At 40.5% G+C, this 11,390-nt stretch overlaps 1 protein-coding gene across 3 annotated transcripts in view; it reads left to right on the forward strand.

Annotated features, from left to right (window-relative positions):
* Positions 1-3,804, forward strand: part of map3k7 (mitogen-activated protein kinase kinase kinase 7) — a 48,744-nt gene extending 44,940 nt beyond the window's left edge. For all 3 annotated transcript variants that reach the window (XM_074684912.1, XM_074684915.1, XM_074684914.1), the window contains one exon: positions 826-3,804. In XM_074684912.1, coding sequence (XP_074541013.1) covers positions 826-1,006 — 181 coding nt within the window. In that variant the 3' untranslated portion in view covers positions 1,007-3,804. The remainder of the gene's footprint in view (positions 1-825) is intronic.
* Positions 3,805-11,390: the final 7,586 nt, after the last annotated feature.

Consider the following 11,390-nt stretch of genomic DNA (forward strand, 5'->3'; position numbering starts at 1 on the left):
CCATAGCGGGAGCCGTATGGCACTACGGAAAGAATCCCCAAGAAGTCTATCTTTTCCCGATGCCGGAGAGGGCCTGCGTTAAGCTGAATGAAATATGACGAGCTATACAGGAAGTGAATTGCCGGGTGGCATGAAGATCCGTTGTTTTTTAAAATAAAATCAGTGTACGAACAAATGTTACTTGACTCTTCTTTGACAGCACAGTCGCGCTAGTAGTAAATGTAAATATTATTACACCCGGTGACAGGAGGTCGCATTTTGACAACAAGGGACAACGAGAGACTCATCCCTGAAGTGGAAAGTCATCCCATTTTATATTACACATCCCATACTATTATAAGAATAATAAAAGAAAAGAAAAAAGTAACGTTATTAAGAATAATAAACATTAGGGGAATAAAGCTCTCGCGCAAGTCCAGACAAGAAAGTGAACCCACATGAGCTTCTACTCTCGCGAGTGCAGTTTCCGCACCCGGCACCAGAGCCAGCCGCAGCCTCTATCTGGAGCTGATGTGAGTGGAAGCTTGCGGAAAATCCTCAGGGTATCTGGACTGCAACGGTTCCGGAGCCAATGTGAGCTTGGCGTTAGTCTGAGACTGTAACGTATAAGCACAATGTCTGTCTTTAAAGAGCTGTAATCCTGCCCTCAGCGCCTGTAATGGTGGGGTCAGCCTTCATTAAATTTAATGCTCAGTTGGGCTGTAACCTGGCCCATGCATGCTGCTTTTTTTTTCCCCATGCTGTTTTCATCGCTGATGGCTGGATGTGCGCACACGTCTTTCTAGTCTCAGAGGACTAATGTGTCTTTATGTCCATGTCGTGCAGGAATGAGCTGATCGCCGAGCTGGACCAGGACGAGAAGGACCAGCAGAATACGTCCCGTCTGGTTCAGGAGCACAAGAAGCTGATGGAGGAGAACAAGAGTCTGTCCACGTACTACCAGAAGTGCAAAAAACAGCTGGAGCTGATCCGGGTGCAGCAACAGAAGAGACAGGGCACGTCCTGATGAGACAGAGACATGAGAACTGCTGCCATCACCCTCCTCTGCCCTCCCTGTCCTCTTCACTGTAACACTACCCCCCCTCACACACACACGCACACACACATACACACTCTGACCCAGCTCTGTAAAGAGACCTGCACTCTACTGTGTCCTGCATGTCCCACCGTAGACCCTCACGTCTGTCCGGCAGGAAGATGATGTCCTCTGAACATTTGCACATCGTCACAGTTTCCTGTGACTGCAGACCAAACAATCACTGCACCCCTGCCCCTATGATGACCTCTGACCCCTGACCCTGCTGCTGTGCCCCGGGACGGACCGTTGGACGATACGAGTGCGTGTTTCCTCTTGTTCACTCAGTGTGCGTCCTCTGCTGAGCGGCACGCACACACAGACACACCGTCCTCCAGAATGTGAAAAAGGCGTCTCAGTAAAACGTGTGAATCGTGTGCAGACTGTCTGAGAGCAGTGGGGATGTTTGAAACCTGTTCTGCAGCGCGTGTGTGTGAGCGTGGAAACCCCGATATGCAAAACACACACCCCTTAAAATCTGCGTATTTATCTCTAACTTTGTTCTGTTCCAGTCTTGAGCATGAGGCGAGTTTCCTTCAGTTGTTGAATCCACTTCAGGCAGGGACGGAAAACTCTGGGTGTGAGTCACAGAGATGCAGAGTTAAACGGGAACTCCTGGAGTTTTAAACCTGCTGCACCTCTGCTTTTTGCACGTTTTGTGTCTGAATGACTAATTGGTACAAAAAAAAAAACGGAGCCATGAAACAGGCTGCAGTGTAGCCCTGAAAAGCAAAACATGTACTAAAAGTTTTTATAGACGTCCTTGATTGGCTTGGGTTGATAATCTGTGTGTCCAACAACAGATATGATCCCTGTGGAGTATTTTTAATTTTGTTTTTAAAAGGAAGGATGTATTTTTAATGTGAAACAGTTTTAACATCATCAGACTCCACTAATAAGAGTAATTATTTAACCTGTGAAGTCAGTGCAAATTCAGAGGTCTCCCATCAGCACCTGTGAAACCTATAAACACTGAAAAACAAACCAGTCAGGCCACATTAAACCTTGAACTTTCTTTTTTTTACAAGTTAAGAGATAGTTTTTCTGATGTTCATCCAATATGCCTGAAAAATTGATCCCCCAAACCTAAAGGGCCAATTCCAATTCTACTCCTAGCCCTTGGTTTTGCCTGTGTACGTCTAGTGAAGTGGTGTCCCAATTCTCCATAAGATCAAGGGAAGGCTTACTCAGCCCTTAAAACAAAGACAAACCAGCACCTCACTTGAAACCAAGGGGTATGACAAATTTCTGATGAGATCAATATTTTTTTATAGATATCCAATCGTTTGCTACTCCATGTTATATTATCCATGTTTTGACTTGTTGGTTGTATTTTTAACCTCTCATTATATCGATTTAGCTATCGCTGCTTTAGCGGCAACTGCAGCTAATGGTATCTACACTGATGTCGCACCAGGGTGACACATTCACAGTAAACAGACTTCCCTACAATGAACTGTATTTCATGAATGATTGGACAGCTAAGCTGCATTCAGGAGCTGCATCAGCTACACAAGCTAACGTTACAGTATTCAGAAGCTACATATACATATAACTTCTGAATGCTGTAGGGTTTGCTTAACAGTCCCTTTTTATAGCTTAGCTGTCCAATCACTGGTGTAATACTGTACATCATAGTGAAGTTTGTTTGCAGTGAGCTTGTCACCTTAATATGACATCAGTTTCTCATCTCAAGTCAATAAACAGTTGTTCTACCTACGACACAGCCAGCCAGCATCTAGGTGTGATGAGGTAGCGATATTCAAGTGGTGTCTCATTTCTAAGAGATGTGTTTTCACCCCTTCCCCTTGGCCCTTAAAACAGAGGGCCAAAGGTAGATGAAGGGGTAAGACAAAGGGGAAGGGAAAAGAGTGACACTTGGGATTGGCCCTAAATTCTAATGTTGGATGTTGGTTTGTCTTCAGCTGTAACTCAGCTGTGAGCTGTTTTCATATCCAATACTGTAACCAGGCTGTAAAACTTCAGCTGGTGGCTCTTACGTTTTGTTTTTGGTTTTTTTGGTTTTTTTAATTTATAAATTCATCCTGCCTCAGTTTGGGACAGGTTTCAAATAGAGACTGGCTTTTAATCAGGTTTCAACCAAAAATCCAGCTTTTGATCCAAACTTTAAATAGACAGAGTCCTCCCTGCTCCAGCAGACCAGCAACTCCAATATATAACACAGAAAAATGACTGTTACTGTAACACAATGTGACAGCTGTTTCTCTCTTTGTACGGATCCACTCTGTACTGATGTCACTCTTGGTACAATTTGATCTGAAGTTCCAGGAACTATTAGCTATTAGTAAAATATTCCCAGGAACTACATGGTCCCTGGGTATCATTGCAGGTCTGTTTCAGCCCAGGTAGATGATGTAACACCCAGGCCAGTGACTCATGGAGAAAAATATAAATGACTGCAGCACATCACCAGACCAGTAGAGGGCAGTAAGACAACAACAGAATCAGCTGTTATCAGGGGTAACTTCAGACCCTAGTTCCTGGAGAGAGCCTCTGCAGTTGAAAAGCTCCATTTGAACCACAATCTGAGCCTGTCAGGGAAAAAACAAGAACTTAGGCGACTAAGATTTAATAGATTTAGTCATTCTTTTCATTTACTTGAGATGTTCCTACTGCAGTCTCTATGGTCTGTTTCACACCTGCTGGTTAGCCCCCTCTCACTTTTTTGTACCTTTTATTTATTTGGCCCCCCAAAATGTGTAGAAAAAGCACCCAGGTTTAAAAATGATGGAGTACCCCTTTAATAATTTGCCTCTTGTGCTCTGTAAAAACTCTTTCTTGGGGGGCGTTTGCTGGGGGCTGTGGATTCCCTTTCTTTTGACTCCAGTATTGTTTTTGTGTGTCGATGTTTTTTTGTCTTTTCTATTCAGTAGTTCTCTGTACGATAGCTCTGGTGTCATTTCTGCATTAGGACATATTTAATCTGGTGTGGGTCTACCCACAACACACAGGAGCCTGTAGCTCCCTCTTCAGTATCTAGTTTGTTTTTAGTTCACATGTTGCCTTAGGAGTTGCCTGCATTTTAAGTGCTTGTTTTATGTGATGTTTAGTTGGGGTAAAAGCAGAAAACAAACAAAAAAGAAGCTATTTTTAATGTAATGAGCGTTGAATGAGTCTTTCCTGAGGGGAGTGGGAAGGATGTATGCTGAAAATGTTTCCCACCAGCTCTGCATTCAAAATGTACCCTGAAAGAAGGATTGGATGTTCTCGTTTTGTTTCTCTCTCATAACCCTGGAGTATTTTTGCACAATCACTTTGGTTCTGTCTGCTCATGTTTCAGATTTTATTTTCATTTTAGAAACTCTGTTTTTAAAAGAGAGAGACGAGTCTGACTTTAAATCTGTTACTGTACGGGAGTGATTCTTCACCAGTTCTCCTCATGAGTTTCTGTTCACCTCAAATACACCAGAGGCATCTGTGGTTCAGCTCCGTTGTGTTGCGTGTTGGCTGCGTTTGTCAACTCACACCAGCTGCATGTACGGTCCAGCAAGCTGCACAGCTGTCCAACAGCTGGAGTCACAGATTGAGAAGTTCCCACGCTTCCTACTCCATTGATAAGCCTGATCAGTCATGTTGGGCTGTAAAACCTCAAACCTGTTGACTCCTGGTCTGGCTTCGCTCATTATGTCCATTTGTTGTTGTCGTCAAGATAAACACAAACTGATTTTGACACAGTTTATTTTGAAAGTCACTGGATGTTTTTAGGTAGTTTCTGGTCACAACTTCCTGTCCTGCTCAATATTCCCTACACTGAATTGATTCTTCACATGCATTGCGTATTAGCTGCAACTTGCCGGACCAGGCACACAGCTGGACCTCAATGAAGCAAACACAGTGCAAGTCAACAGATTGACTTGAATGGAAACCCGTCTGATCCTGTGCCATAACGGAGCCGCACCAGACACATCCGGTGTATTTCAGCTGTAAGAGTCCATTTACCACACCCAAACACACACAGTTGGTTTAGTGCTGTTTCAGTGAATGGGAGCCCACATACAGAATATGACAGTGAGTAAGGCATTATGTAATAAACTGAATGGTGAAAAGAGTCTTGCTCTCTGTTGTGTGTATCATCCGTTTTAAATCTCAGGCACCTTTAACTTGGGCATTAAAAACATGAAAACATCTTAGAATCAAGTCCTGATTTTAAAATCAAATAAAAGAGCAGGTTAGATTTAGAAGCAGTAGGTTAAAAAAAAAAGAGGGAATATAAAACCTTGTTGAAAAAGTAAAATGGGTAATTATTGTTTTTCTATCCACTTGCTCTTAAGGTTTAATAACTTGACCTCGGTTCTCAAAACCAGTTAAGACCACAGCTCTGAGATCTCAAACTAGGCAAAGGTTCATAAGGGATTAAAAGGTCTGAAATATAATCTGGATTGGGGTCATGAAGGGTCTAACAGGTAGTCAATGGGCTCTTATAGCCAATCCTTAAACCAACAGGGGCCACCTTAAAGAGGCTTAAACCAGAGTGATATGATGGCACCATGTGGCTCTGACTCAAACAGAGATTCAGAAGTCAACCTGGTCTTCCCTGAGCTCCCTGACCTGAGGCTCAGAATAAACAGGAAATATCTCTGGTGGAATTTGAATATAATACCTCTGAGATCTCACCTGACATGTAAGCATCGCTCAAGACATCACTGTGTCAGAGTAAATGCAGATAGACCCACTCGTTAAATATTAGACATAGAGGCCTAAAGACTCCAGCAAACCATAGTAGAACATCATGGGACAGAGACCTGACAGGGTCCTGACAGAGACCTTAGAAAGACTGAAAAGAGACTTGAGGCCTTTGAAAAATAGCAGGGTCTAATAACACGTCTCTGTTAGGTCACTGTCAGGTCTCCTTGAGGTCTTTGTCAGGTCTCCTTTAGGTCTCTGTCAGGTCTTTGTCAGGTGTCTGTCAGGTCTCCCTAAGGTATCTGTCAGGTCTCCTCTAGGTCTCTGTCAGGTCTTTGTCAGGTGTCTGTCAGGTCTCCTTTAGGTCTCAGTCAGGTCTATGTCAGGTGTCTATCAGGTGTCTGTCAGGTCTCCCTAGGGTCTCTGTCAGGTCTTTGTCAGGTGTCCCTAAGGTCTCTGTCAGGTCTCCTCGGGGTCTCTGTCAGGTCTTTGTCAGGTGTCTGTCAGGTCCCCTTTAGGTCTCTGTCAGGTCTCCTTAAGATCTTTGTCAGGTCTCTGTCAGGTCTCCTTAAGGTCACTGTCAGGTCTCCTTGAGGTCTCCCTAAGGTCTCTGTCAGGTCTCCTTGAGGTCTCTGTTAGGTCTCTTCGGGGTCTCCTTTAGGTCTCAGTCAGGTCTTTGTCAGGTGTCTGTTAGGTGTCCTTTAGGTCTCTGTCAGGTCCCTTTTAGGTCTCTGTTAAGTCAAATCAGTTCTGTAGTTGGATTCCTCTGGATCTCCCCTCTAACCCTGACCCCCCCCCCCCCCCCCCCCCCCCCTACCCCCAGGACTCACATCTCTCACAGACAATGGAGCCTCTGCAGTCCACATCCACTGGACCCACTCTGACCCCCTAGCTGTAAAGGATTGGAGGACTCCTCCAGAGTACAGTCCCAGCAGAGTGTCAGCTCAGTGAGGAAGAAGCCCCTGCAGGACCAGTGAACCAGGTCAGGGCCAAACTGGCTGCTGCAGTCTCAGGTCAGAAAGTAAATCTGTGTTCCAAGTTTCTTAAAGACCCTAAGGATTCAGATGAGAGAGAAGAATAAAGCTCACATGAGGAGGGGGTGGTTCACTATCTTCTGGTTATAATGACTCCATAATCTCAGTCAGTGAGACTTTATCTTCTGTACCAAAGCCTACAGGCTGTTATTGCACTTAATGCATTTTGGAAAGTCAAAGATCATTTCTGCTTAAAGAGGCTGTGAGGACTATTTGTTTGAAGTGGTTTGCAGCAGAACCTTTGGCTGGAATCACACTGTGGCGATGACGTGACACTTAACAAGGAGTGTGTTTGTTTTGGAAATAAATAGAGATCAGATCTTATTTTTCAAACCGATTTTCTTTGCTTAAGACAACCAGTGTTGTTCCAGCTCACACAGAAAGTGAGCCAGCTCAAAGTTCAGTTCACATCAATTTAAATGAACTGGTTCATGTATATGGTTCATTTTTGAAAAATTTGAACTTAGCTCATGGTCTTAAAAAATGAACTAGTTCACATTCAATTTTTTTTTCTTCTTTTTCAGTAGAGCCATCTATGCTTTAACCCCCATCCTTCAAGCCAGTTCCTCAAAGAAATGAATCTCAGTATGCTGTTACTGCAGGGAGCACAGACAGTCAGTTCAAAAATCATAACCATGCTGTATGACCTGTCTGCAGGATGAACTGCTGAATGCACAGAGTGCTGTAGTAGTAGATCTAAGTTCTGTTGCTATAAATCACGGTGCTCGGCATCTCTCTGCACCTGCCGTTCACCGCCCCAGGAGTGAACTACGCTCACGGTCCCGTTCATGAGTTACAAACTGAGTGGTTCAGTTCAACAGTCTTTAAAATATAAGCGCACTCAGAGAAGGCAATCATTTCTACTCGTTCACACTCAACACTGAAGACAGGTATTTCTCAACAGTTACAAAGCACTACAGTCTGAAAAGTGACAACAAGCAAACTTTGTACTGCAGTTTAGTAGCTGTCAATATTTAGCGCTAATCAAAGCCCATTGTTCTGAGACATCTTAACACCATGCAATATTAAAAAATCCAAAAAACTGAAATCTTATTAAGTAAAAATTGTCTTAGTTTACACTATATGAGCCACATCCAACTGGTCAGAACAGAAAAATGTCTTGTTTCAAGTTATTCAAGTCAAAAATTTTGTCTAAGTTTCTTGTAACAAACAAACAGAATCTGCCAATGGGTTACGGAAAATGTGCTTGAAACTTGAATAATGTCTTTATACAGGTTACTTTTTCTTGTTCCTTTGGCAGATTTTTTGTTTACTTGTCACAAGCATTTTCATCTTTGAATAATGTAAAAGAAGACTTTTTTTTGCGCTGGTCAGGTGATTATAGCTTATATTCAGCCTAAAAGGACATTTCCTACTGAAAATAAGACAAAAACACTTGATAATATTTCAATTTTTGAAAGGGTATCCAACCTTATCAATCAGAGCTAATGTAATCTCACTCTTCATTTTATTGATAGACTCTCAAGTTTGAACAGACCACTGTAGAATAACTCAATGTTGGTTGGAATGAACATTATCACAAACAGTTAAGCTCCTGTGTTAGCCTTTAGCTTGTGCTCTATCTCTCCCCTGTTCATCTTTCTTCTGCTCTTCTGTCCTTTTTCTGTCTGGCATTAAAGCTCCAGTGTTCACCATCACTACAAAATTAATCACAGAAATCATTTTTCAGCAAAGAAAAACACAGATTCTGCTCTTCTGTCCTTTTTCTGTCTGACAGTTAGGCTCCAGTGTCCACCATCACTACAAAATTAATCACAGAAATCATTTTTCAGCAAAGAAAAACACAGATCTTTTTTCTCTCTATTAAACTTCATCAGCCGGCGTGGTGTTGTCATAGAGACTTATACGTGCTGTAAATCAATCCAGTCCTGTTCAAACTAATCAGGAAGTGAAGTAGTAGCATTTAGGAAAATCAATATTTGTGCTGATAATCTCATTTTAAAATGTGGATTATGATCAGGTAGGGAGAACGGGGTAATGTGAGACAGTTTTTACATTTGCGCCTCTGTAAGGGAGCTGAAACTATGTATCAGCAAAATTACACATGTCCCATTGATTTAGGCTGTTTCCTAGCAATGGAAATCATCAGAACATGTTCAGGACGAAGGGCAGTGAAAATACGATTGTTGCAAAAAATAGTAATCAGACTAGTAACCGAATCATGGGGTTCAGTCATTAAAGTACATACTTAAAAGTAACTCTGAACAAAATCAAATACAGCGTAATATAATTCAAAATGTTTTACAGTTTTTCTCAGTTGCTTTGATTCATTACTCAGATCAGAATTGAAATTCTCAAAACTAGTTAAATCTTCACATCATTGTGTCACTTGTGCACATCAAAAAGCAGTTTCTCATTTCTTTGAACAAGTTGCAGATGGTTTGGGACATCCATGGAAATGAATATGTACAAATTTTAGCTATATTCTACGTTATCAACTGCTTTTGTCATGTGATCAAAATGGATTATCATGGTCTCTGTTGAATAGTCTCAGCCTACAAAACATTTAGCCATTAGTTCATAAGTCTTTACATGTAAAAAGGTTGAACAAGTTATCATAATATGTCAAACATCTTTCCACACAACTCTATTAAACTGTTTTTTTTTTTTAAATCTGTCTGAGTTGGAAAATTTCTCCCTGGTCAATCGTGACTTTCTCTAACAAATGGAAATGTGTGAAGCATCAGATCAACCAATGATCAACCAGTTTTTTGAAATAGCTCAAAGGTTCATCTCACGAACCATCAAGTGGTAAGTATATATGTGTACTTTCCTTTGCACCAAGGTTGTAACAGTTAACTAAAACGAAACTAAAAATGAAAACTGAAATTTAAAATACATTGCAGTTAACTCAAACTAATAAAAAGTAGAAAAGAAATCAAAAACAATAAGTAAACTAAAACTGTATCTTGTGTTCACAAAACTAACTGAAACTAACTAAAATGATGGACAAAATTCCCTTAGTTATAGTTTTTGACAATATTAATAGCCTTTAGGATTTAAATTAATCCGACACATTTTCCCAACCAATTTTAGACAGTTTTCGGCAGTTGTCAGTGCTGCACAGCACCATCATAGCGGCGTATAGGGACATGCTTGTTTACTGCACTGACTGGCTGTGCACTGTGCTGCGACCAAACGTAGTGGAGCAATGAATCAGAGCATCTGTAATAGTTAAACTGCTACAGAGTCCAGGTTTTTATTTATTGGAGCTTATATTATATTGTTTTTTTATAATTTATGTTAATATTATTTTTATGTAATTTTTGTCAACATTATTTTATTCATTTTAAGCTTATATTTTTTATACTAAGTTTATATTATTTTCATGTGTTTAAGGCAGCAGCCAACAGTTCAGTATCAGCATTGACTGAGCAGTGAGCACTATGATGGCCTTGATAATAAACAGTATGACAAAATACTTACTCTGACCTTTTTGAATCCTGCACCTGGTTAATAAGGAAAAACTAAAACTAAACTAAATCCATCCAAGCCTTGTTGCAAAAATCAAAACTAAATAAAAACTAGAATGCCTGCTCTAAAACTAATTAAAACTAAACTGTAATGGAAAAAAAATGTCAAAACTAACTAAAACTAAAATATAATGACAAATCCAAAACTATTATAACCTTGCTTTGCACAGTCAGTGGCAACAAGTTACCTGTAAAGGACAGTAAAGATGCATCACACTTGTGGACCATGTTCTCAATCACCAGTTTACAATTGCCCAAAGAACTCCAAGCTGTTTTATTGAAGGCTGTAGCCCTTTCCAGGGATGTTGCCTCTGGAGTTTGAACAGAGAGGTGGAGATGTGCTAAGAAGCTGCCAAACCAATCTCTACCTACAGTATACAATTCATTACTATAAGATTTAGGTTTGTGGCAACATCAGTTGGCCTTAGTTAACCCAAAGAATTATGTGATCACTGTCTCACTTTACCCCACACCATTTGTTTCACTTTACCCCACTGCCACAATTTTTGAAAAACAACCTCTCTTAGCAAGTCAGACTAATATTCAGCTAGCATCACCACATGGTTGTATATGTTGATAGTTCATTAACATATGTAAGTTTTTCTACCTGAATCAATTTGTTTTGGCACTACAGTTTTTTTTTTTTTTTTGTTTTGTTTTTAAGGTTTAAGTTTAAGTTTATTCAGACAAACTTATTTACTGAGCAAGAAATAGCAACAAAACAACATGGTAGTCTGAAAAGGAGCAGGCTGAAGCTGAAGCTTATTTTACCCGCCCCCAACACAAATTACACAGTTTTTAAAACATATGGATGGCTACCAGTCCATACATCACAAATTTAAGAGAAACTAACAATTCATTTTAAACCGATATGCATCACAATGCTTTAAAACAGGAGACAAAACAAAATATGCTGGATGCAAAGACTTTTCAGCATTTTTTTTTTTTTTTTTTTTTTTTTTTAACAGTCATCGGTCATTCTCAACATAAGAATTTAAAATGTTTTGCTTGGTTTTCTTTTTGAATTGAAATAATGATAAACAGTCTTTTTGCTCTGGGTCCAACTTGTTCCAAATATTAACCCCAGCAACAGAAATACAGTGCTGCTTTATGTTTGTTCTTACAATCTGTTTTTTGAATATT

Source organism: Halichoeres trimaculatus, unplaced genomic scaffold (genome assembly GCF_033239565.1).
Source record: "Halichoeres trimaculatus isolate MK-OKI-2021-1 unplaced genomic scaffold, fHalTri1.1 fHalTri1_scaffold_13, whole genome shotgun sequence".
Classification (NCBI taxonomy): Eukaryota; Metazoa; Chordata; class Actinopteri; order Labriformes; family Labridae; genus Halichoeres; species Halichoeres trimaculatus.